The sequence below is a fragment of the Cavia porcellus genome, unplaced genomic scaffold, assembly GCF_034190915.1.
Source record: "Cavia porcellus strain 051 isolate PalLab524CR breed Dunkin Hartley unplaced genomic scaffold, mCavPor4.1 scaffold_38, whole genome shotgun sequence".
Classification (NCBI taxonomy): domain Eukaryota; kingdom Metazoa; phylum Chordata; class Mammalia; order Rodentia; family Caviidae; genus Cavia; species Cavia porcellus.
In genome coordinates this window covers 6,894,182-6,921,495 of record NW_026947521.1, presented here as the reverse complement: position 1 = coordinate 6,921,495, position 27,314 = coordinate 6,894,182, and the positions used below count along the sequence as shown (strand labels likewise).

At 46.8% G+C, this 27,314-nt stretch overlaps 1 protein-coding gene across 1 annotated transcript; it reads right to left on the bottom strand.

The window, feature by feature from the left end:
* Positions 1-115: 115 nt before the first annotated feature.
* On the bottom strand, positions 116-25,236 carry Chrna3 (cholinergic receptor nicotinic alpha 3 subunit). The gene is made up of 6 exons (XM_003463596.5): positions 25,047-25,236; positions 23,850-23,989; positions 23,718-23,762; positions 22,811-22,920; positions 7,683-8,694; positions 116-2,847 (listed from the first exon to the last, which is right to left on the bottom strand). The coding sequence occupies exons 1-6, from the start codon at positions 25,129-25,131 to the stop codon at positions 2,719-2,721; spliced, it is 1,521 nt and encodes a 506-aa protein (XP_003463644.1). The 5' UTR covers positions 25,132-25,236; the 3' UTR covers positions 116-2,718.
* Positions 25,237-27,314: the final 2,078 nt, after the last annotated feature.

Sequence of the window (27,314 nt, the reverse complement as noted above, 5' to 3'; positions counted from 1 at the left end):
ACGCCTGTAATGAAGCACTGGCAACCAGCACTTTCTGTCTCCTGGCACCCATGAGCTGAACAGGATGTGCTACCCCATAACAGGCAGTGGACCAGGAATAGAACTGGGAGCCAAATTAACCTTTTTTCCATTAATTTTTTATTAGTACACATTTGCAGTGCACAGTGATTACATTCATCATGGGGAGTTGGTACATGTACATAACACATTGTGATTCTTTTTCTCTTTCCTTTTCCCTCCAACTCTACTCTCTTTCCCACTTGCAAAAGATGTCTCCTTGAGTCCCATTATCCATCCTTTACTTTGCTCTTTAAAATTATTTATACTTTGCATTTTTCATCTGAGAGAAGCCATCAAATATTTAAGCCTGTGTGTCTGATTTGCTTTACTTAACATTATGGTGCCAAGATCTCTCCATTTGCCACAAATGGCTCCTTTATCTTTCTTTATGGCAGAGTAGTACTTCATTATGTATAAATATATTTTCTTTTCTATTCATTGGTAGAGGGACATATAGACCTCTTCCAAGACTGTGCTCTTATGAGTTGTTCTCCTATAAATATGGGTATGAATGGATCACCGTGATGTCTTTAACTCTTTTGGTAAAATACCTAGAGGGGAATACCTGGGTCAAATGCAATTACTAGTTTTAGTTTTCTGAGGAATCCCACATGGTTGTATTAATTTATAATTCTACCAACAATAGGGCTCCCTTTTCCCTGCAGCTTCCCTAGCATTTGTTATTTGATTTATTTATAGTAGCCACGCTTTCTGAAGTTGTTTTAATCTGCATTTATCCAGTGGCCAGTGGTACTGACGATTATATCATGCATTTATTGACCACTTGTATATTCATTATACAAGAGGTGCACATATTCATTTTACTTGGTGGTTATTTGACCTGGATCTTTTATTTTAGGGGTCTAATTTTGAGGGGGTAGCATTTTAGATATTAGTTTTCTGAGAAGTAGCTGGCAAGTTTTCCCCCATTTTGTAGTTTGCCTCTTCACTGTGTTGTTTCCTTTGCTGTGAAGCCTCTTAATTCTATACAGTCCCCCTTGTTGATCCCTGCTGTTATCTCTTGTGCAATTGGGTTCTGTTCAGAAAGTACACCAGATCCGTGGTTTCTGAGGCACCATGATCTCAGAGTGGCCTGGCTTTTTACAAACTCCTTTGACACTGGATTTTGGTCCATTGAGTTTCCATTTATCCTCCTGTGTCAGACTTTGTTTTTATTCCACACCTCAGGGGCTGCTTTTCTCCAGGGCATGGTTTGGAGCCTCCCTCCCTTGTTCTTACCTCTAGGTGACTATGTAATCATTGATTAGCTCAAGTATGTACTTTATCACTGTGACAGAAAGCTCACTAATAGCTCAAGCAAATATTTGTCAAACCGGACTCCATCTTAGCTTGTATATATTTGAATCTTTTACTGTTTAAACATCATTACTGGTAAACATTTTTGTATACTAGTAAATGTTATAGAACTCTGCCTTCTGACTTACAGAAATATAAGTCACAGTGGGCTACAATTGTCAGTTTTTATTTTTGTATAGGAAAAACATAGTAACTAGTGAGAAGATTGAAATGGTCTCTGATCATTTGTCAGGATATTCAGATTTAGAAATATGGTATGTTTAGAAACTGTAACTAAATGACAGTGCTTCTCAGCCAAGGTCATTTGTGCCCCCAAGGTGACATTTAGCAGTATGCAGAGGCATTCTGGTCATGGAGGCTGGCGAGGGAGGGGCACGGGAGGGGCGTGTCATTGGCTTCTAAGGGCAGAGGCCATGGTGCTGCTCACTGTCCTACAGTGCACAGGGGGCAGCTCCATCCCCACCCCCAACGCAGTTACCGGACCTAGAATGTTGGCAGTGCCGATGTTGGGACACCTGCTCCAGAAGCTCATACTGTCTGAATGTGTCTTCTGAAATTCCTATGTTAAAGTCTAATACTCAGTGTGATAGAGGTGGCGCCTTTGGGAGACCCCTGGGTCACAAGGTCATGCTCCCATGATGAGATCAGTACCTTTATAAGACACCCAGAGACACAGCCGGAGGGCATCTGCTGAGGAAAAGCGCCTCCCCACACACCAAGGCCTGCTGATGCTTTATGTCGGGCATCCCAGGCTCTCAAAACTGGAACAAATTTCTGTCTCCTGGGTGTTGGTGGCATTTTGTGACATGTCCCCCAAGAAAGCAGGACAGTTCATTTACAGTGAGTGAATGTGTGACTTAGTATAAACAGGTGACTTGGAGGTGTGACCCTGAGACTCTGGAAAGGCAGTAAAGAAGAAGAAATGCACAGTAAGAAATGACATGGTGGAGATGGGAACTCCGCTGGAATACACAGACTTCAAGGAGACTATGGGCCGAAAAAGAACCACCGCGAAACCCTTAACTTCACATTTCTGAACGGCAAGATTTTCTCTCCAATTAGTATTCAACCACTAAAAAAGGAACATGTGACATGTTTATAGCACACTAATCAGTTACATTTTGACACTTCCCTTACCACAAAGACTAGTTAAATGTTCATTTACTTATAGTAAGTATTCTTAGCATTTTTCTTGAATGGTTATTTTTGCCAAAAAGTAAGGTAACTGGAAAATAAGCATTGAAATGGCAAAACAAAGCTGGTACATGTAATCAAGTGTGTCACTGTTAAGAAACCCGCCCTCCCCCCACAGGACAGCCACAGACAAACCCCACGCCAGGCTCACACATCATCCCTGACCATCAACGGTTGCAGAAACAACCCTGCTGTCCCCAGAATACACACCAGGATGAAGACCCACAGAAAGATGCGGTCAATCACCATGGCGACATACTTCCAGTCGTCCTGAATCTGAAAAAAAGAAAGAAAGAAAGACCATAAGCGAGAAAACAAAGCATGATGGGAAAGGTAAAGTGAATACCTTTTAAGTATTAAATGGTTAGTGTAATGTAGGAAAAGCCTTTTTACCTACAATGTACAAAAAGTCTTTTTTTCAGGGCTGGGGGTTTAGCTCAGCAGCATAAGTGCCTGCCTTGAAAGCAGGCAGTCATGAGTTCGGTCCCTGGTACCAATAAAAAGGAAAAAGACAAAAAAAAAAAAAAAAAGTCTTTTTTTTCCAATTGGTGTGGTCTGAAATCTATTCTCCAGTCTTGCTTTTGTAGTTCAGAAATAACTGTAAAAAATTTTTTCTGTTTCAAATCAGAAATTTAATATATGTACCACCTATTTTTTCTTTTTTGGGGAGGTAGGTGGGTTGAGACAGGGTCTTGCTCTGTAGTTCAGGCTGACCTCAAACCCGTAGCAGCCCTCCCGCCTCAGCCTCCCAAGTGCTAGGATTACAATTGTGCACCTCCAAGCTGACGATATAACCTGTTTTTTCCTAAATGGAACTCCAATTCTGTAAAGTTGGTAAAGCCAGTTACTTACACTTCTATGGAAGGACTTGGGACCTTTGATGAAATGGCTAATGTAAGCCACCATCATCTGCCATTGTTTGAGAGTTCTTGTTGTTTCCCAGTTTCGGGTAGTAATTTCCCTTTCACGCCTGTCCAGAGTGAAACTCGCCTGTGCCCAGCCTGCTGTCCCCTCTTCTGCACCGCAGAAGACTGAGTTACTAAGCAGCTCAAACACCGGAAATCACTGCCACAATGAGGTAAAAGGTAGAAGAAAGAGCAAGACTAATTGCACCTAATACCGCTTTGATTAGGCTTGCAACAGGAAGGAGAATTATATGGCAATTAATCTCCCAGACAACTGAGAAGCCAATAATTGAGAGCCAGAACCCATGAATCAACTGATTCTGAAGCAGTAATCATATAATAAAGAGGCAGCCTGTAATTGTGGGAGATGTGGGTTCTGTTTCACCATTCTGGCCCTGTGCACCTGTGTCCTCTCCGTGACACCAGGAAGTCATAGGGAAAGTAGGAATTGCCATGCCCTATTTGCCTCGTTATTTGATTTGATCTCCTCAGAACCCAAATCTACTTAGTGGGACTCTGATTCCCACCCACGCTCTGCAGACTAAAGGTCTGAAGCGGAGGCTGGAAAGAGACCTGGAGACAAACTGACTAGCCTCTCAGCTCTGCCCCTTCCCAGCTGAAATGTGAGTCCATTCCAAATGCGAATCTATTCCTTTCCTCGGCCTCAAATTCTGCTGCTGTAAAATGGGGATTAGAACAGTGGCTGCCTCCGTGTGCTTTCAGCAGAGTCCTTACCAAACAGGTCATTTTTAAAATCAATAGGTTCTATCACTGCCTCCAACAGCAGCTCACAAGGTTTAGCCCAGGGAAGAAAGCTGGGGAACCTGGCATGCTGACCCACACCTATAATCCCAGCCCCCTAGGAGGCTGAGGCAGGAGGAGGGCAAGTTTAAACAGTAAGATTCTGTCACAAAAAGTGAAAAGGGCTTGAGATGTGGCTCAGTGGTAGAGTTGCCCTGGGTTCGGTCCAAAGCACTGCACATGCGCACGCATACACAAGGGGCTGAGACTAATCATTCGCCCGTAAAGCACAGGGCCAGTGGCGACCTCTGCAAACCTAGGAACTAATGCTGTCAGGTGGAGGGTGCTGGGCACAGAGGTAATCAGGCCCAGCCAGGCCCTGGACACCACCCAGAAGCAAGAGGGGACAGTGCTTTCGTGGCTAAGGGACTGGGAGCCACAGCCCCTGAGGGGTTCCTGTGGAGGGGCATGCTTTGCTGGAGCTCCTTTCCCAGCTACTCCAGCCAGGGACATAGAGCCCAAAGCACACCTCCCCCAAGACAAGAATGAGCGTCAGTCTGGTCAGGAGGGGCTGGGGGAAGCCAAATGTCTGTGCAGAGACAAGGCCACAAGTAGAAGAGGCAGCGTGTTGGTAACCGAGCCCAGGATGTGGCTCAGGCGACCTCAACCCTGTGCAGCCCCACAGCCACACCTGGCTGATAAAATTCGGAGTGCATAGACCAAGGATTTAAATATGCTGTCCTCAGAAGTTGGAGAATCTAGAAATGCAAAGGAGGAGCAAGCACTTTTAGAGAAAAGCCACAGTGTGAAAGGTACGAGAAAGGACAAGTGTGAAACTGGGTGCAGGAAATAGAAAAGCTGTGACGAACTCAGGAGAGGAGGGGTTGGGGCCGGCGGATGCTGGCCGGGGAGGAGAGGGAGGAGAGGAAGGAGGAGTATGGGACAGCATGGGGGTGGGCGCTGCACACTGGAAGCTTGGGACTTGAGAAGGAAAGGGTGGGAAGCAATCAGTACAGAAATAACCTGGCACAGGTGAAGAGGAGCCCTCCATGGGAAACAGCTCATGGGAACACCATGCCCACTCAGTGCTTGTTCTGCTTGATGTCACCGGATGTCTCTACAAATAGAAACTGCTAGGGGCATCTAGTATTACAAAGGTGCAACACTCAGATTAACTTAAAACTTTTCCAAAAGAGTCAGTGCCCATGGGTATTACAGATGTTATTTTTTAGGTACTTAAGGAAAAGAACTCCAGGACTAGCATTTATACTCAGCTAAAGGCACCCTTAAGTGTGTGGTGTAGTGTGCACACCCTAACCTCAGGTCTCTGCAAGGCTGAGGCAGGAGGGTCGTAAGTTTGAACCCAGCTTGGGCAACTTGGTGACTTAGCAAGATGCTGCCTCAGAATAAGAAGTAAAAAATGGCCAGAGATGCAGTTCAGTGGAAAAGCCCTGGGTTCAAACCCCAGTATCACACACATACACACACGTGCACACAAAGGGGACAGCCCATAGATTAAGCCCGCTAGGCCTCAGAAGGTTTACCCATACATGGTTTTGAGAAGATAGAACAAGACAAAGAAAAATAAATCTGAGCTCTACAAGATATTTGAGAAGGCTCAGTATAGTAAAGATCACTGCACACTTAAAAGAATTGCATACAGGATCCTAAAAACCTCTGTGAATGTGGACATTACCTGTGATAAACATGACCTGAGATCAACAATAACAATGAAAAGGGTAGGGGCAGAGGATTTTTAAAAAGCTGGGTTATGTCCATGTACCAGTTCCCCGATGACTATAAAATGCATGCAATGCAAACATGTACTAATTTTTAAAAGTGAACCACAAAACTAAAAGTACATTCACAAAAATCCAGAACTAACATTCCAGAAGCACCCATGTGGCTGACAGCCATGAGAAAGGAAGCTGAGGGTAAGAAGAGCGGGTGGAGGGGACCAGGACCTGTTAGGGGACCTGCGGTGTGGTCAGCAAGGAGCTCTGACGGGACAGGAGAGAGCACAGGGCTTGCATGTGTCCTGTTCAGTGCAAACTCAAGCCTTCCATACACGGTAAGAACTGAGGCCAAGAGAGGAAACAGGTGAGAGAACACATGGGGTACGAAGGCAGCAACAGGACCCTCGCACAGCGGTAAGTGCAGGCCGTGTATCTAATAAGTCACTGCTCAGCAGTCCCGAGTGAGTGAATACATCAGCCAAAGAGGAGACAAACGGCCTCAGACCACAGTAATTAGCTTAAAAAGAGAATGGCTGAGCCAGTGTTCTGGGGCTGCCAGCCTGTCATCTCAGCGCTCTGGGAGGCTGAGGCCGGAGATGGCAACTGTGTAAGTCTGAGGCTAGCCCGGCAACTTAGTAACTCAGCAAGATCCTGTTTTAAAAAATAGAAAGAAGGGAACATGTATCTTCATGTTCTGGCATATCACTTTTAGAGAAAATACCTGAGGTCACTCAAGTTTTTAAAATAGGTAAAAGATTATGGATAGCTATTTCACAAAAGAAGACATCTATATGGTCAACAACCATAAAAAGAGCCACCAGGCATGGTGGCAGACACCTATAATCCCAGGACTTGGGAGGTTGAGGCAGGAGGATCTTTAAGTTCAAGGCCAGCCTGAACTACATAAGTGAGACCCTATCTCAAATCCCAACCTCCCCCCCCCCAAAAAAAAACCACAAAACAACAAAATGAAACAAAAATATCCAAAAATGAACACTAATAAGGACAGACCTCAAAAATACTGTGCTGCTTTAAAAAAAAAAAGGGCTGGGGATTTAGCTCAGTGGCATAAGCACCTGCCTTGCAAGCAGGTGGTCATGAATTTGGTCCCCCGTACCAATAATAAAAAAAAAGATACTGTCTGAATGAAAGGAGTCAGGACAGAGTTTCTATCCTGTGATTCCACGCATGTGACGTTCAAGAGGAAAAGTCAGTCACCAGAACAATCCAGGGGGAGGCCACTGAGGGGAGGGAGGTGACTGAGAAACAGCATAGGGAACTTCTGGGGACATTAGAAGCAGTCTGTGTCTTTGTCTGGGTCACGCATCCACATGACATGAAAATCTAGTGAGCTGTGCACCTAGGGGCAGGTGCTTTCTCCATGTACACACAGAAAACAGAAAGAAAAGCCGAGCCAGCTGGTTAACGCTCACCAGATGGAGCTGACACCTGCCCTTTATCCTTGAGTCCCTACCCTGTGCTCGCAGCATCAGGTGTCCCACACAGGCACCGTGGACTCCCAAACTTGGTGGCCTTGTCTTACAGAGGAGACACAGACTTGGACTGGTGAGGTCCCCAATGCCTTCCACGACACAGGACTATCTGAACACAGGCCACTGACTCCAGAGCCTGATTTCCTAACTCACACCCTATACCTTGCCACGCAGGAACCCACAGATATTTGTTAAATGACTGAGTGTGTGATAAAGATAAGAGACCAGGTCCTTACCTCTTTGGCTTCATTCTGTGCTTTCATGTTTTCGGCAATGTACTTGACACTCTGGATGGCCTCTTTGATTTCTGGTGATAGAGCCGAGAGGGACAGTACTGCATCAACGGACTCGGAACTGGAGCTCCTTGTGAGGTTGGCACTGAAGTTGGAGATCTTTACCCTGCGGTGGTGGCAGTAGCCGCATGTCCCCTCCTGGCAGGGGTAGCCTTCCTTGCAACCTTTGGACTCCACGTGGCTGAAGCAGTTCAAGTTCGAGAGCTCAGCACCATAGAGGGGCCTGGGGTTCACAGCAGGGCCCTCGCCACCCGCCGGCCTGGTCATGAACATGACCCGAGGCAGCAGGTCCAGGAAGACGGTCTTCACCCACGCGGGCATCGTGTGCGTGGTCGGCGTCCGGTAGTGCACGTTGAGCACGAAGACTGTGATGACGATGGACAAAGTGACGAAGATCATGGTGAACAGCAGGTATTCGCCTATGAGCGGGATGACCAGCGAGGTGGACGGGATGGTCTCGGTGATGACCAGCAGGAAGACGGTGAGGGACAGCAGCACTGAGATGCACAGCGTCACTTTCTCGCCACAATCCGACGGCAGGTAGAAGACGAGGACCGTGAGGAAGGAGATGAGCAGGCAGGGGATGATGAGGTTGATGGTGTAGAAGAGCGGCAGGCGCCGGATGTAGAGGGAGTAGGTGATGTCCGTGTAGATCTCCTCGCAGCAGTTATACTTGATGTCGTGCTTGTAGCCCGGGGCCTTGATGATGGCCCACTCACCGCTCTCCCAATAGTCCTTGAGGTTCATGGAGGAGCCGATTAGGACCAGGTCGATTTTAGCCTTGTCGTAGGACCAGGACCCGAACTTCATGGTGCAGTTTTGGTAATCGAATGGGAAGTAAGTGACGTCAATCTTGCAGGAGCTCTTGAAAATGGCCGGAGGGATCCATGTCACCTCCCCTGTGTACTTGAGGAGGGCTTTGGTCTTGTCGTCCACCTGGAAATCCCCAACTGCGCTATGAGACAAAGAGGGGGTCAGTGCCATGTACCTCATCCTTGTACCCTGTGGGCACCCAGCCCCTTAGGCTGCCCTCGAGGAAGTGGCAATGATTAGCAACAGTGTGGGGTAAGAGTGCCAAGTGCCACCTGGTCCCAGCCCCATTTCCTGGTGTCCAGATGCCCCCCAGCACATTTGGCCACAGTGTTCACCCAGGCCTCAGGATGTCACCGGTCATCTCCTAACACAGCAGTAGCTGGTACTCAGACTCTCGCAGGCCAAGCAGCATTTCTCCCTTTAACGACTAACAAGCCAGGTGAAAGGCATTGTCCTGGAGGCAGGTAGTTAGGCAGCCTCTGTGGACCTTCCTCACCCGCTGCCCCTGTGGGTCTGGACTTTGTCACTGGCTCCTTTGGTCTCTTCCACGAGGCGCTCAAAGTGTGCATGAGACCAAGTGGCACTAGCGGGACAGCAGTCCTTGGCCCTGAGCCTGGCTGGCTGGGTTCACCATCGCCCTTCTGTCTCTTGCTGCTTCTCCCCTCCTTTCAGCCACCTCAGCCTCGGCACACACCAGCTGCTTCCCCCATTAGGAGGTGCATGCCATGGTTCTCAGTGCACTGCAGCCTGGTGCCCCTCACAGGGCCCTCTGTGCCTGGCAGAGGCACCTGAAGGGGACCTGCGGGAAGTGAGGAGCATCCCCTGAGCATCCTTCTGTTATTCCCCGCCCTCTTCCCTGCCCCCTCTCCCTGTCCTAGGTAGGCAGACTTGAGTCTTACTCCTTACTCCTGAGTTTCAGGGCCCAGGCCATCCCACCCCCCACCCCATCCCTGCTCCAGCCAGCTGACGCCCTGCTAGGATGCTGGATCCCAACACTATCCCCCTGCAGCCTGCAGCAGCCCTGGCTTCAGCAGGAGAAGTGCTGAGGGGTGGTAGCCTAGGGTTGGGGGCCCAGGCAGCCTCCACATGGGCCCAGCCTTGTCCAGCCACTGAGGAGCCCATGGGGCTGGGCCAAGCAGAAGCCTCCTGAGCTACAAAGTCACAGAGTGATGGGTTTGGGCCCAGGTTCCGGTCCAGGGGCAGCAAACCATGGCCCCAGGCACTCCCATTTCCTCAGAATGCCTTTGCCCTGGATCAGAGCCACTGCCAAGCGTCATCTGGAGTGGCAGGGGCAGAGCTGAAGACCTACAACAGAGGTTGATGACAAAATCCAAGATGCTCAACTCTGGGCCTCCACAGGTGCCTTGCTGCCCCAGCCCTGGTCCAATCCTTGCATTGCACTGAAGAAGGAATGAGGGAATCCTTCACTCAACGTCCACAGAGTTTGTGGGCAGAACCTTGGTCATTCAGAACCTGGACCCCCAAGCAAGGAGCCACCAAAACATGTGTATGCTGAAGACAAACCCTGAGCAGGCTGCTGCACGACAGTGTATCTCCACTGGCTTTCCAGGCGCCTGGTCATTGGTCACTGCCCACAGGAGCCCCTGCCTGAGGCCTCTCAGAGCAGAAGGCCCAGGGCAATACCAATAGTCACATCTGTGTCCTCAGGAGACAGGGAACATGAGGACTCATCTGGGGATAGGGGAAGCCACAGCTCCAGCTCCACCCTGGGTGAGCGCCTGTCAGTAATGGATGGTGTTATGGTTTATGTTCAGATCCCTGCCCCAAGCCTCATATACAATTATGGATGCAGCCAAATCTAGCATTTGTTCATTGTCTAGCGCTCAGATTGGTGTTAGGAGTGCTACATCCGCCCAGGGGTGGAGCCAGCATACAGTGTAATGGGGGGGAGATTGGTGTTCCTGTCTTTTGCTGTTCACGCGTGCTGTTTGTGGCTGCCATGAACTGCTGCCCCTCAGGCCCTGGAGACAACTAAGAGTGGACTAAAACCTCCAACCTGTAAGAAATAAACCTTCCCTTCCCTAACTTTAGGGTGTCAGGTATTTTGTTTCAACAATGAGAGTGAAAAGTAATTAATTAAGACGGGGGGGGGGGGAGAAGGGAGGGAGGAGGAAGAAAGGAAGGAGGAGGAGAGGAAGGGAGAGGGAGGGAGGAAGGCAGAAACAGGAGGGCCCTGGGCCAACTTCCCGCCACGCTCTGTGCGGTAGTTAAGAAAGGAAAAGGCAGGCACATGCATGTGATTAGCTGAGGCACCACCTCAGCACAGGAAGACTAAGGCCTCAGTGGGTGAGGGTCGGAGAAAGATTAAGATGGGGAGTTTTAAAAGCCTCTCCAAATTCCCTCTAAAAAGTAGGACCATGAGGACAGCCAAGCTCACTGACTCAGTGAAGTTAGGCTCAGAGTGGCCCCGAGCCACAGAAGACGTGGGACCAGGCCGCCATGGGCCGAGGGGACCCACACGGTCGGCCGCTTGGTGGAAGTGGCTGAAGGAAGAACATGGGGGCTCCCAGGTCCTATGGGCTCCAGCTCAGAAATCTCCAAGAGGTGGCCACCCTCAGAGAAGGGGACCCTGCCCTACCTTGAGCCCTCGACCAGGAGACAGTGGAACAGAGGCCCCAGGGGCCAACTTGTGGGTGATGAACACTGAGGAGCCCGTATGAGGCTTGCAAGGGTCTTGGCTGTAGCCGTCCACATCCTCCCAGGAAGACAGGGGGCTTGAGCAGAGAGAGCAGAGCTGCGGGTGGTAGGAACCAAAATGGACTGGGGTAAAATGAGAGGGGACGAAAGAAGGTTGAGGGGACAGGGATATTGGTGTCCAGCGGGGGGCTCAGGGCCAGCAGCCATGGAGGAGCAGCAGAACAAGAGCCGCCCACCAGCCACCCTAAAGCATAACAAAGCCATCTGTTTACAAATGTGCCAAGCGAGAAAATCTACAAATGTATAACCAGGTGGCAGCGGATGGGGCACCCACACAGTGGCCACAAAGCAGAGGGAACTGACCACATCACATGCCTTCTCTTATATGAGAAATGCAAATATAAAGACAGAGCAAAATACAAGATAACAAGAAGCAGGACACAGATCTTCCTCAAGAGGAAATGGGATCAAGAGACAGAGGGGTGAGTGAGGGAAGGGGATGAAAATGAACTCAGTTGTGTTCTGTCCATGCACCAGCTCCACACGGCATGCAGTCCTTATGGATCTCAAACATGGACTATAAAAAGGTTCAATTGGTTTTTTTTTTTTTGGTTTTGTTTTTGTTATTTTCTGGTACCAGGGATCACACTCATAACCTCACACTCACCAGGCAGGCACTGTGTGCCGCTGAGCTATATCCCAACCCCACAGACTAGGAAAAGAAAGAAAGGAGAAGCCCATGAGAATCCCGTGTGGCCAGATCAGCTAGAGCCAACTGAGGAGTCCAGAAACTGAAAGACCACCACATATCAGAAATAGAAAGGCAAGAAACAACCTGGCTAAAGGACAAGATGGAAAAAGAACTGATGAAACTTAGAAAGAATTGGGAAAAGGAAGAAAAACTCATTTATTATTATTTATTTTTAGTTCTTTTTAGACACAGTCTCAAAAAACCCTGGACTAGTGCCAAGTGCTGGGATGACAGCATGTGCCACCACTCCCAAAGAACTCATTTTGGAAATACAGAGTAAACTAGATGAAATAAGCTCACACCATGGAAAGCACAGTGACAGAGAGAGGGAGGGAGGGAGAGGGGGAGGGGGGACGGAGAGACATCAAATAGAAACAAACCATTTGAGAGAACAGCACGTATGGGAAATACATACGAAGAAATTCTGACATATCAAAATGGAACTTTGAAACTGGTAAATCCAGCACTTAGGAGGCTGAGGCAGGAGGAGCTCTGAGAGCTCAGGGCCAACCAGGCTACACAGTGAGACTCTGTCTCAAAAAAATAAGAGTCTGGGGAAGGAAATCAAGTTACTGCAATAGAATGAATCTTAAAAACTGTAATTAAAAACGTTGCCTGGATTAAAACACTTACTATCTGCATGACTACAATGAACAATTAGACCTGCTCTTTGGGGATGGAACCCAGGGCCTCATAAATGAGCCTGCTAGACGATCACTCTGCCATTGAGCTGTATCCCCAGCCCTCTTTGTACTTTCAATTTTTATTTCAAAATTTTTTATGTCTGAACCATGTAGCCCATGCTGGCTTCCTACCTCAGCCTCCTGAACAGCTGGGATCATAGGCACGCAGTACCTGCCGGCTCACAGCTGGACTCTAAGACAAAGGAGGACTTCCTGGAAGATGCTGGGTGGGGAAGGAGGAGAAGCAAGAGATCAGCCTTTCCGGGATTTGGAATTCATCTGAAAAATCGTAACTTGGGGAAGGAAAGGGGGGAGGTAGAGTCCTGGGACCCAGGAAGAATCTGACAGGAAGGTTGTGGCCCGTGGAAAAATTGAAGAGACAGAACAGTGCAGAAAAAGGTCATTTCACTTTCTCTCTGGCTTCTAACTTACAACACAGCCAGGGACAGCAGATGCCACGCAGGCAGGAGCAGCAGCACTTGTTGAAAGACTCCAGCCCAGGCACCTGCCCCGCCTGCTGACGTGAGTGCTGGGACACGTGCCAGGGAGGGCGCAGGGTGAACCCGACTTGGAGCAGCTGCAGGCTGGCTTTATGTCAGGACTCTCAGCTTTATCCCATGGGGCTGGGTGAAGGTCAGCCATGGGAGACAACCGTGATCAGGGAGCTGTGGGCAGGCCGGCAAGAGGCAATCAGGGTGTTTAAAGCTGAAGGACCAAGCTCCACTCCCACGACCAGAGGCCAGGGTCTGCTTGAACGTGAAAGCGCTGGGGCCAGTACTCCCCAGCTCCCACCGTGCTCCTCCGTCCACCGTCTGCTCTTTGTGACTGTGTCCTACAGAAAAGAGCTTAGGCACCCTTCTTTGTCTCCCAGTGAAAGTGGTGACACTCATTGGCATTCGCCCTGAGACTGCACCTGGGAAGATAACCACACATTTGAAGTCACAGAAAAATTCGTGTTAATTTTTTCTTAAATTCGTTGGGCTCTCTCCCCTTTTTGTTTTAAAATTTTTGTTCTCTCTTTTTTTTCTCTTTCTCTTCTTTGTCTTCCCTCTTCAGCAGTTTCCTGGGGCCTGGGTCACATTCCTTTGTCCCCTGCCTGGCTTCCACTCTCTTTTACTTCTGTATCTTTTCCTCTCCTTCTAATTGTTCTCCTTTTAAGTATTTCTTTATTTCTCTATAATTCTTTTTCTTCCCCTTTTCTTTTAGTTTCTTTGTTTTAAGTTTTTGTCTTACTTTTATTGAGTTCTACGGCCTTCTACTCCCCAGTAAGATGCCTTGTATGACTTTTCTCTCCTTATATCACAGAGGTTAAGGTTTTAAAGTTTTTCTGTGTATTATCCACCTCTAAACCCTGTATTTTGATAATGTAACTAAAAGACATTGTTAATCTTTTCATACTTAACTCTGCAAAATTACTGATGAGTTGTTTTCTAACATTAGTGAAGATATAGTTGTTGCATTTAGTACATATTAGCTGTAAGTCCATAACTGAGTGCATTAAGGTTTAATCACAATCTCTGACTTCTCGAGGATTCTGGGTGATATGTAATTGGGGCTTTGGGTTTATTAACATCTAATTTATCTCAGGCAATACTACTGTAGCTGATGCTTGATATTAATAGGGTCACATACTTGTTGCTATCTTTCTGTAAACCAATTCTCAGATTACCTTTGTGGCATTACAAATACAGCACTAGAGCTTGTCCCTGGAGAACCTGAATGCTGGGCTAATTACACCGCTTCCTAACTTCTCAAATCAAGGCTGGTGGATCCTGAGGCTGTGGCAAAGGATTATAGCTAATCATGCCCAAAGTACATTAGTGAAAAAAGCAACTAAAGAGCGGTCTATACTGGTAACAAAATTCTTAAGACTCCAACCATTCACAAACCCGAGCACAAAGTAAAACAAGCATAAACAAAAACAATAGACAAGTGAGAAGAAAAAGTTAACAAAATGCCTTGCAAAACCCTCAATTCCCCTGAAACCAAGCCAGGGGCTATTAAAGGGCAGAAAATGATAAGCTATGCACCCGAATTTACTGAAAGGATAACAGAGGAGGTTAGAAAACCTCACAGAAGTACTCAGTGGGATAAGAGAAGGTACAACTAAACAGATAATGGAAATAACAACTAAAAAGGTGTAGGAGCTTTCAGAAAACACTATTAAAAAACTAGATGAGCTAAACAAAACAATATAAAACATGAATGACCAGCCGACCAAAGATTAGAGTCCACATAAAGGTTTCAATAAGAAATCTAAGATAAAAATCATACGAAAGTATGTGCAGTAGAACTAGCTAATGCAGGGTCAGAATCTCAGCTCTAGAAGAAAATGCTAAGTACTCAAATACACTTTGAAAACATAAAAGAGCAAGAAAAATGGATTCAAAACTGCTAATGATGAAAGAATACTAATCTAACAATATTGGAATAAATGAAAAATCAGAAGATTACACAAATAGCATAAAAAAATCTGTGCACAGAAATAATGGAAGACAACATCCCAAATACAGGGAAAGAAATAAACATATAGATAAGTGAGGCATATAGGACCCCAAATAGTTATGATCAAGAGTATCTCTTCATGGCACATTATAGTTTAAATTTCAGAATCCATCACAGGGACAAAATTTTAAAAGCTGCTACAGAAAAGGAACATATCACATATAGAGGTAAACCAATAAGGATCAGGGCAGACTTCTTTACACAGCCTTTATTTTTCCTATTCCCCTCCCCTTCTTTCAACCCCACCTCCCCTCTCCATTTATAAAAGCTTTGTTTCCATTTTTTCATAAATTTTGAAGATCAGAAGTGCTTGCAGTGAGAGAGGCTCCAAGTCTTAAAGATAACAACTTCCAATCTCAGCTTATATATCTGGCCAAACTCTCTTTTAAAGTTGACAAACAAAAAATAAATAAAGTAAAATTGATAAGACAGGTGAGGTATTTTCACGAGAAGAACTTTAAGAAAGTCATGACCACCAAATCAGCATTACTAAAAAATTTAAGACTATTTTAAAGACACTGAAGCCAACAATGCCAATAATTAAAAAGAATGAAACTGAGGATTTAGCTCAGCGGCATAAGTGCCTGCTTGGCAAGTGAGAGGTTGTAAGTTCGATCCCCAGTACCAAAAACTAAAAAAAGAAAAAGATAAAAGAATGGATATACCTGATGGGATGAACAGCTAAGCAAAGTAGAAAAAATGAGAAAATTGGCAGCAGGAGAACAATGCAACGCAGGAATTAGTCATAACTAATTAGTTATAACTATTAGTATAACTAATTAGTAATAATTCTCAGTGTGAGTAGTCTGAATTCTGAGTCAAGACATAGACTGACAGAATGTGTCAAGAAACAAAACTCTACAATAATGCAATATACAAAAAACATTTAATTCAAAAAGATATTCACAGATTAAAAATCAAAGAATGGAAAGGAATACTTCATGCAAAAGGAACCTAGAAAAAAGCAGGCATTGCTATATGAATTCCAAATAAAATGGTTTCAAGCTAAGATTGATCAGAAGAGACAGAGAAGGTCAATACGTATCAGTTAAGGGAACAGTTCCACAGAAAGTAAACAATTACGGATATTCCTCATTTAACAACTGAGTTCTAGTCCTGTGACCTAGGTTGCTAAGTGAGGAGCTGTTTATAGTACTTTCAGAGAAAGCCTCAAAAACAACAAGACTCTGCAAATTGCAGGTTTTTGCTGAAATGACCTTGGCTACATGCCTTTCTGCAGGAAAGCGAAATCCTGAGGATGCATACTGTTAACATCCTGACCATTCCCAGGCTCTAGCCAAGGAAGGGAACGAATCCTTTCAGCCATGCAGGTCTGTTGACACCCAGTCACTCTCGTCTGAACACAGTACTTAAGAAACTAACAAACTGGGTGCAGTATGGCATTATCTCATCTGCTGAAGGCTGTCTCATGTAAGCTCCTTCACCAGAGAATTCCCCTTCATTTTTGGTGTTTGCCCGTCTCCTGCCTCCTCATGTGGTAACATATTATGTGACTATGCTTATATCTGCAGTACTTTTATAATAAACTTTCTTTCATCTCCTAAAAATCATTGTGTGGTTCTTTGTCAGTGTGGATCTGAACCTCATATTTCTGTGGTCATATATATGTGACTCCTTGCTGTCACAAGTATGTACATTATAATATTCAGAACAAAGAATCGGTCAAAAGAAACTCCAGTGTGATGATTTTACCTTTATTTGTAGAACTCTTACATGCAGTATGCTAATGTATTTCAGAACATAAAACTACAGCACTATGCCGTACAGCACAATCAGCAAGTGTTACAGTACTGTACTGTAGAATAAGCCTACACTGCCACTCACATTCCTGCACTGGAAGTCCAAATGCAGATCATAAGGCTCAGTAGTGTGGAATCATAAGTCCAAATGGCACACCTCATTGCTAGTCCTAAACAGTCAAAACAGTCATTAAATAGCTATGTCATAAATGAGGACTATCTCTATCAACATATACTCACCAAATACCAGCATACCTGGTTTCGTAAAACAAACACTAATAGATATGAAAAATCAGATGAACACAATACAGTTTTAATGGGGGCTCTCAATACTCCACTACAAAGGGAAAGATCAGCTAGGCAGAAAAGTCAACAAAGAAATATCAGTACTGAACCAAACCTCTGAATAAACTTAATACACATTTATAAAGCGTTCCACTCAACAACAGAATACGCATTCTTTTCAGCATCACTTGGGACTTTTTCCAAAAATAGACCACATACTAACCCATGCAGCATGCTTAAGTTAACGCAAAACAACTGAGATTATCCCGTATATATTACTGGCCCACGGTGCAGTGAGACTAGAAATCAGTGACAAAAAAGACATCACAGAAAGTATGCAAACACATGGAAGCTAAGTAATAGCCTCTTAATCAATGGGTGACAGATGAAATTAAAGAAGAAATTAGAAAGTTGCTACAATTAGTAATGTCACTGTGACATACTTTAATGTATGGGACACAATGAAAGCAGAACTAGGATGTGGAGAGCCACCTGGACGATTCTCCTTGAATAAAGAGCAATTATCTCCATTTTAGTTAAACCTGGTCCTCCATGCAGACATTCCATTTTTTCTTTGTCTCTAAATTTATTTAGTTATTGTTTTGCTTATCTATTTATATCTTTTCAAGATGAACTCCCACTATACTGTCCAGGCTGGAATTGAAGTTGTGAACTTAAGCAATCCTCCTGCCTCAGCCTCTGGAGAAATGGGACCACAGGTGTGTGCCATCACTTCTTTGTCTTTTTTATTTTTTAAATAAAACAACTTTATTGAACTAAAAATTTTTGCACACCACGCAATGTACAAAATGATCTCAATGTTAAAACAGAAATATTTAATTTGGTGGAAGACAAAATAGGCAAAATTCTTGAAGAGACAGGTGTAAGCAAAGGCAATACCAAGAAACAATACCAAGGATCAACATATGGGGTCACATTAAACTAAAAAGCTTTCACACATCCAAGGAAGCCACAAACTAAATGAAAAGACAATCTACAGGATGAGTTGATCAAGAAATCAACCAATAACAAATACTGGAAAAGCTGTGGGGAAAAAGGAAGCTTCCTTCATTGTTGGTGGGACTGTAAACTGATACAAGCACTGTGGAAATCAGTGTGGAGATTCCTCAGAAAACTAAATATGAAGATGCCACTTGACTTGCCTATTCCCTTTTTGGGTATCTCCCAAAAGAATTAAAAACATCACACCACAGTGATATGTGTACTTATGTTTATAGCAGCCCAATTCATAATAGCTAAATATTGCAATTGGCCTAAACGCCCATCTACAGATAAATGGACAAAGCAAATGTGATACCGAAGCACAATAACTCCTGCTCTGCAGTTCAGAAAAATAAACTTGCCATAGCTGTAGGAGAGTAGATGCACCCTGAGACAATAATGTTAAATAAAGTAAACCAGACACCAAATTTGAACATCGTATGATTTCTCTTAAATGAAAAATTTAATAGGAAAGATGTAAGAGAGGGGGAAATAAAGGTATTATAGTCTCAGTATGTTTTTGTTGTTGGACTCTAGTTTCACTTTGCAAGACTTACATTTCTTTGGATACGTTCAGGTCTTTATTACTGTTATGAGCATGTTCTATTTTGAAAAAGTTGTATTTCCAGAATAGGAAAATTGATTAAGATAGTGAGTAGCTCAATGATGGGAGATGATAGAGGGTGTTTTATGTACCTTTTCCCTGAGGAAGCACAGAATTTAGAAATGTTTCCTCTGTGCAATTTGTACTTGTAACGAGAACACGAGATGCACTCAGCTGGGCTGCACAATTTTCCCTTTACTCTGAGTGGCATAGAAATCTCATGGTCCAGAGATTCTGAGGGAACTGGGTGGAGGGTAGAGTGTTCTGATTTGAGATAACAAAAATGACCTAAGTTTGATCGTGGTTGGAGATGTACAACTCTGTCAAGGAGCTAAAAATATACCGAACCTTACACTTTAATTTTGTACATTGCGCAGTATGCAAATTTTTAGTTCAATAAAGTTGTTTTATTTAAAAAAGAAAAAAGAAAAAGAAGTGATGGCACACACCTGAGATCCCATTTCTCCAGAGGCTGAGGCAGGAGGATTGCTTAAATTCACAACTTCAACTCCAGCCTGGGCAACATAGTGAGAGTTCATCTCAAAAATATATAAATAGGTAAGCAAAACAATAAGTAAATAAATTTAGAGACAAAGAAAAATGCTTTGAGTAGCCAAGCAAAAGAACAATAAGATGATTACCCATTCTAATTTGTCCAGGGAGGTCTGGCTTAAATTTGGGGTCCTGGCATGCTTGTTAATGATGTCCCTGTTCTCTCTCAAGAGTCACCCTGCTTAACAACAGAAAGAAAATGTAGTTTGCATTAGCTCATAACACTTCATTCTAAAAGACAAGGCAGTAGTTTACAAGATTTTCTTTGGAGGAAAACAGGAGCTGAGGATTTTATACTTAACCAAGCAGCCTAAAACAGTCCCTAAAAAGGCCACAAGAAAGCTGGGTATGGTGGCCCTTGCCTGTAATCCTAGCACTTGAGGGTAAGGAGGAGCGGCAGAAATTTGAGGGCAGGGTAAACTGCATAGTGAGTTCAAGGCCAGCCTAATTACAAGACTTTCCCTCTTTCCAATAATAATAATAATAACAACATTAAAAAATAAAATAAAAAAGGCACACTGAGTTGAGTTTGCTAGAATTGAGGGTATAATGTATATCCATGAACACTCTGAGAACCCTATTAGAGAATAAACTTCAGAAAATAAAATAGTACAGGAGAAAACTGGATATGGGGTCTCTACCTGGTGGGTGTGTTCTACACAGAAGCTTTAGGCTGGGTGGTTTTCTCAATCTTTTTTCAGCTTTCAGTTCCAGAGAAATTCCTTGTGCTACCTGGTCCTTTCCCTATTCAATCTGAAGTGTTTGGCCACATCTCTCATTATTGCTAAAATCCTATATCCTCCGGCTGTTCCTCCAAGATTGTCACCCAGAAAACAGCTACAAAACCCAAACCACAAGTTTAAAGTTTTTGCCCATGCGTTGAATTCTAGCTTAGAAACTCTACCCTTCACTCGGTTCCCTCAGAGCCTTCAGACCATGAGGTTTCTATGCTAATCACAATGAAAGGGAAATTCTGCAGCCCAGCTGAATGCATCTTGTGTCCTGGTTACAAATACAAACTGCACAGAGGAAACATTTCTAAATTCTGTGCTTCCACAGGGAAAAGATACATAAAACACAGGCTGTCTTCAGAGTGATTAAAGATCCCATTTTGGATATTCTGGGGAACCGAAGGTGGAATTAGGAAAAATCACAGCTTAGGATACTAACTGAAAACCTGAGGGAACCTATGATACTGACACAGCATAAAATCTAAACACAGGATGTTATTATTCATTAAAATTAGACTGGGCTAATTCTCTATAAACTGTTTTGCTAAAAGGTGGGGTTTTGTCATTTCTTTTTTTTTTAGTTCTGGGGACCAAACCCAGGTCTGACACATGCTAAACAAGCACTCAGCTCCATTTCCAGCCCCAAACTGGTTTTAATGGCTAAAACATTATGACCCTAGAGATAAAACATGGTGAAAATGCTTTCCAAACCTGGAAAACCAGCTAACACAGGCTGTAAACACAGGTAATATTTGTTTGCCTAATGAAAGATCTGAAGGCCATGGAGGATGGCCAGACTACCCAGGAGTGGTTCTGCCACCTACCTAGAGTGAGGCCATCTTCTACTATGGGTTGTCCTCAGCTTTGCAAGGTGGAGAGTGGGCTGGGCAGGGACTCCCAAGACAGGCCTTCCATCACAACCTCCATTTCTGGGCCACCCCGGCCCACCAATTCCATGTATGTGTGTGTGTGTGTGTGTGTGTGTGTGTGTGTGTGTGTGTATGTATTTTAAGACAAGGAAGAGCTGGATGTGGTGGCACATACCTGTAATCCTAGCACTCTGATGTATATATATATTTTAAGACAAGGAAAAGCTGGATGTGGTGGCACATACCTGTAATCCCAGCACTCTGAATTGGAAGACCATTTGGACAGCTCTCCTTGAATGCAGAACAATGATATCTGCATTATTTAAACCAGGCCCTAACTCCATGTACTGATATATACAGAGCTGGCTAAGCTATTTCCTTCTTCCTTCAGTTGGTTCTAAGCAATGTAAATAGCTGAGGTACTGATGTGTAAACTTTGAAGCCAGTTGACCATTTCCTATTTCCTCGCCTCATGTTTCCCTGTAAACAATTGAGCACAGTGGGATGACAGAGCCACATAGCTCCAGGAATGTCAGCTGGGTTTGCTCTTCAAGATGAGAGGCTATGACTTTCCAGGGCCCAAAAGTTTACATATCAGAACCTGAAGCAACAGCCTCCTAAACATTTAAATGCTACCTCAGTTGAGTTATGCAGACTAGTCTTTCTGCAAAGCCTTCTCTCTGCACACTGAAGAGGTGCCTTCTGGCTCCTAGCTAAGCACAGCTCATGGAATCACATAAATCCCATCATTCTCACTGTCCCACCATTCCCATCATCCTCAAGTCACTCCCTTCTTGATTTAATAGATTCTGGGTGAGGTACTGGGTCATGGCTTTTGTCGCATGAATCCTCATCTGGATCAGACTTATGATCCCTTGGCTGTCTGTAACTATGAATATGTCTTAGTTTCCTTATTCTTACCATGGGTTGCACTGGAGATGGTAGCCTAGAAACTTACTGGGATTCTAATAATGTTTCAATGGGATTACAAATATAAACTTCCAGACTTCAAGAAGGATGGGAAAAGGGATTACAATATTTGGTTTACAATACTCTGAGAAGCTGAGGCAGGAGGAATGCATGTTTAATCTCAGCCTGGACAATTTAGCAATTTAACAAGACCCTGTCTCAAAATAAGAAAAAAAGGCTGGGCAGAGCCATGTTTGAAGGCCTTGGGTTCAATCCCCAATACAGGGGAGTGGGGCCTGGGGAGGACACACAATGAAGAATACAGAAGAAAATATTTTAAATGCAGGCACTTGGATTTTTAAAGAGCTTCTTTCTAATCTCACCTTATATACACATATGTGCACAATATAAAATAATGTGATGTGTATTAACTTTAGAAAAGATAGTGAAGAGCACAGAGAAGGAATCCCAAGTACAGGTACCATACTGCTGGTCCACCGGCTAGGAGCAAGGGTCCAAGATTCAGGATCCCAGCTCTGCCCTTCCCTCACCTGCCTTCCTTCCCAAGAGATGAGGGAGCTGCTCACCTCATCCCATCTGTTGACACAGAGTGGGTGACAGGTACTGCATTGGCGTCCCCACCCTCACCCTTGACTCTCACACAGTGAGGTCACCCTGGGTGTCTCTCACACTCCCCTCCCTCCCTGGGTGGCCCAACTCCAGCTCTGTGCTCCAGACCCTGAGTGGCCTTTGAGACCCATTTCAGTGTCATTTCAATGGTGTCTTATATGTCATGCCCTCTGGAGCCATTCTGTACATGGCATGCTCTTTGGCTCAGGGGCATCTCCATGCCTCAGTATACAGTAGATGCACAAAAAGCCTGTGGAATGCATTCATAAGCCAGGCCCTCCAGGGAGAACTGAGGAAGGGGTGGGCCCAGGCCCCTTACTTGTTGTACAGCACAATGTCGGGCTTCCAGATCTTCTCTGTGGGCACACGCATGAACTCCACGCCGCCATAGTCCAAGGGATTCCACTTCAGCTTATAGTCATTCCAGATCTGGGGGTGAGGGCAGTATGAGGTCCAGCCCAGCCACATCCCACCCCATTGCAGATCACTGGGCCACCTTTCGGCTGCAACAGCAGACAGCAGGAGGTTGAGCCTGCAGGTCCCTCCTGCTCTCGGGAGCCCAGCAATCAGGACTGTTACAAGGCTTTCTCTGGCCACTTCTAGAGCCAGGTGCCACTCTCAGACATCGGCACCAGGTCTGGGCCCAAGTTCCCAAGCAGGTCCTGATAGCAAGGGGCCCTCCAGCCAGGCAGAGCCAGGAGCCCACAAGGAGTGACTGCAAAGCACTGGAGGGGACAGAGGTGAGGTGGATGTCACTGAGCATTATGGGAGGATGGAGACAGGGCTTGTCTTTGATGGTCTCCTGGGGACAAGTCTGTGGGAGCTGAGGAAAGTTTACCAGCAGGCTTGAGTCACTGTGTTTCTGGAGGCAGAAGCCTTCCAGGGTAGACACGTGGAGGTCTTATGTTGAACAAGAAAATTCAGAGTCCCAGTCTCCACCTCTACAGTCTGATTCTAAGGAAAGAAGCCGGGGCCACGGCTCCAGGCCAAGTTGTCCCATGTCCTAGCGTGACTGTGGAGAGGGCTTCCCGGCCACAGACCGCCCATCTGTGACCGGGATGGGAGGGCAGATGACTGCCGAGTAGAGGGCGACACCACCTCTCCTTACCCCTAACCCCTCCAGTACCCCCTCCCCCAAGGACACCCAGCGCTTGGCCCAATTTGATTCCCACCAGCACATCACTCAGTGGCCGCCAGGGGGCAGAAGTTGCTGAGCAGCCGCTCACCTGCTTGAGCCACAGGTTGGTCTCCATAATCTGGTTCACTTCGTCCTGGAGAGAGACGGAAGCAGACAGATGCCCCACATGGCCAAGTTGGTCCAGGAGAGACCCTGAGCCCGAAGCCAGTCCCGCACTCACCACTTTCACTAGCTGGGACATGGACACTTCGAACTGTACGATGACCGGTTTGGACACGTTAGCCACGGGCCGGATGATTTCGTTGTAGTCCTCGAACAGGTGTTCGAATAGGCGGTGCTCGGCCTCCGAGGCGCGGGCCACTGGAGAGGTAAGCAGCCGGGTCAGCCCTAGGAGACTGCTCCCTGCCTCTCCTTCAAGGGCATCTCCACTCCTCAAGCTACAGACGGGGAAACTGAGACCCCTGATTCTGCCAGGAGGCGAGCGCTCAGAATAACAGCCTAGGTTCTGACGCTGGAGCACTACACGAATTCTGCCGCCCGGGAGCTGCGCGAGCTCGGCGAGTCTGCGTTTGGCCGAGCTCCAGCTTTGGTGGCCGTCAAGTAGTTCACGAACACACCTGCCTCGAGGGCTGCACCAGCGCCAGCTCACGGGCCTGGTACGCCTCGGCGACCCTCGCAGTGCGTCACCACAGGGGGCGTAGTGCTCTCTGCTCCCGGGTCGGAAGGAAAGACTGACGGATCCCACCGACCCAAGTCACCCCGGGTCCCTGCCTAGACTGAAGCTCGGGACCGGGCGCCCTTGTTCACGTTGGGTCTGCACCGGCTCAGCCTTCAGCCTCTCTAGTGCCAGAGCCCAGTCTCTGCTGTCGACGTCACCTGACCGAGCCCTCCCTCAGGAGCCCGCGACCCTTTGTTCCCAGCCAGGGCTGCGCCTCTCAGCAGATGGGACCAAGGGACGACGGGGCCCGAGGAGCGAACGGTCCTGCAGGGCTCGCTAGCTCGTGACTCCCACCCCGCTCCCAGGAAGAGGGGGCGCAGAGGCTCTGTTGCGGGGGTCTGCACCGAGGGTGAGGACAGCGCCCGCAGACCTGCGTCCCTTGGCGTCCACTGGCTACTCTGGGGCCACCTAGGTCACTAGGGCCACTCCGAGCCACTCTGACACACCCCAGGTCACCCGAAACCTGGCGGGGCGGGGGGGCAGGGGGCCACCATTGCTCCCCAGGGGTTGGGACAAGTCCCCTTAGTCCCCAGCTGTGAAGTGGGCGGGAAGAAGAGGCGGCCCAGTCCCGTTCCAAGGAGATCCAAGACGCCCGCTCCCCTGTCGGGACCTGGGGAGGGGAGTGACGGGAAGGAAGAGGGTGCGCCCGCCGGACCCCAAGCCCGGCGTTCCAATCTGCGTCCCTGGCCCTCGCGGTACCTGGCAGCGGCTGCGGCTGCAGCAGCAGCAGAAGCAGAAGCAACGCGGGCTGTGGCGGCGGCGACGACGACGGGCGGACGCCCATGGCGCGGACGCGGGGATCGTGCGGACAGAGGGGACCCGCCTGGCCCGCCGCGCTCCACCCGGGTGCGCACAGCAGGAGCCCAGGCGCAGCCAGCCTTGGGGAGGGCGGGGCGTGGGCGCGCGCGGGGGCGGGGCTTGCGGTGGGCGCTGTGGGCGGGGCTGAAGCGGACTGGCGGTGTGGGCGGGGCTCTCCGGGGGTCCAGCTTCCCCCTCCTGCGTGCCCCCGGACGACCCCCCTCAAAGTTCCCTGTGTCCCCGAGTCCCGCAAGGCTCCCACGGGCTGGGACCCTGGGTAATGCTCTTTAGCAGTGGTGGTCCTTTGGGGTGACACAGGTTCCTGCTTATTTTTAAATCGTATATTCAGGGAGGGGCAGTTGGGCTGGAGTCACAGTGGTGACGCGGTGACCCCAGCTCAGAACGGTGGCTACGTTCCAGCGTTCTCTCCACTTTAGAATATATTTGAAATGCTCTTTACTAAGAAGTAGAACTAAAGAAAAAGAACTTAATGGTAGGCTTGAAGCAATCAGAAGAGACCTGACGCCCGGTGACCCTGCTAGGTGCCCTCTGCTCGCTGCTGTCTGCAACCCTGGGGTCTCCGGGCACCTGAAGGCTTTCTAATGTCTGTGGGAGGAAATAGACACTGTTCCCACAAGTGGGCAAAACTTTCTGCACCCCGGAAGGGCTACTTACCTTTTAAACCAAAACACCTGCCGCCAGGACAATAGAGTTCACCTGGTGTTTTTCATGACAGAGAAAGCAATCCCTTCTGTCCTGTGGGAATCTGAGCCCAAAGCCCGTATTGTGTAGGGAATGACCAGTGACACGCCCACGGCGGACGCATGTGGCTGATGATGATGGGGGATATCTGGGTTCAGTGTCTCCATCTGGAAACGGGTGGGGATCTGGGTGGCTTGTTACACACTTAGCTTTCTTATCCGGCGGTGTCGCTAATCGTAATTGCTACTTCCCTGTAGGCAGTGTCAGGGGCTGGGCTGGGTAGCTGAACAATTATGACATACATATCACCCAGCATCTCTTTGTCTTGGGCTGCAGTGCTTATTCTCCTGGCAAAATTTCTTTCATTTGGAAAATTTGGCAAATCACATTGTTCACCAAGGACCTGTATCCAGAATATATAAAGAACCCCCCAAAAGGTAGCTGGTATAGCTGGGTATGGAGTTATCCTGGGAGGTGGCTCAAGTATCCTAACCCTGGACTATGATGGTTCTTTCCAAATCACATTGGATCATGCACAATAAAATGTCTGAATTGTGATATATAGTTTATACATCAATAATACTTTTTAGAAAATTCAGCAATAAGAAAACTACAGCTCAGTTTTTAAAATGCTCAAATGCGGTTAAGATACTTCACCAAAGAGAAAGGCAAAAGGAAAAAAATGTTCCTAAACACCAGGGAAACAAAACCAGATGAACTCGTGGAGGCTGTGGCCTGTCACACTCAGGATGGCTGAGATAAAACAGATGTTGTTGATGCGGAGTGTACATAAAGTGTCAGAGGGACAAGACCGCTCAGGCTTCTGGATGCCATTGTAAAAGGATACCCACCCACTCTGACCATATAAGCCAGTGATCACATGCTGAGTGTTTATGTAGAGAGATAGACATTTTTGTTCATATCAGTCCTGTATGTGAAATTTTTTTAGCCTATTCACAGTTACCCCAAATTGGAAGGCAACACTGCCCAGAGCACCAAATGCCACACTTTGGATTCTTTAGGCAATCTGGGTGAACCTGGTGAATCTAAAAAGCGTTGGGATGAGGGAAGAAGGCAGGCTCCAAAGGTCGCGCACTGTAAGGTTCCACTGCGTGGCCATCTGGAAGACCTGCGCTACGGCGGCGATGGAGAGCAAGAAGTGCTTGGCCCAGGGCTTGGAGAAGGAGCGGTAGGGGAAGTTTTGGGGCATGGATCTCCTCTGGGTTCTGATGTGCTGGTGGCCACACAAGTCTGCACCTGTGTTAAATTCAGAGAATTATACACTAAAAAGTCAATTTTATTGTGATAATTCTTTAAAAAAGAATTCTTTAAAAGGTTCTTCTCCATCCCACCGTTTTCTAAGCGCCTGTGTTGTGCCAGGTGCTGTGTGACACATCATGTGTAGGAGAAACTGATTTGTGTGGCAGGGGGTGACAGACTTGAGCTGAGCTGATGGATGAGCAGAAA

Excerpts from the sequence above, each read along its gene's own strand:
- Chrna3 (XM_003463596.5), bottom strand. The coding sequence starts at position 25,131 with ATGGGCGTCCGCCCGTCGTCGTCGCCGCCGCCACAGCCCGCGTTGCTT. Across the intron at positions 8,695-22,810 it reads GACATTGTGCTGTACAACAA|CGCAGTTGGGGATTTCCAGG; the intron begins GTAAGGGGCCTG and ends TTTGTCTCATAG. Across the intron at positions 2,848-7,682 it reads CACAGAATGAAGCCAAAGAG|ATTCAGGACGACTGGAAGTA; the intron begins GTAAGGACCTGG and ends TCTTTTTTTCAG.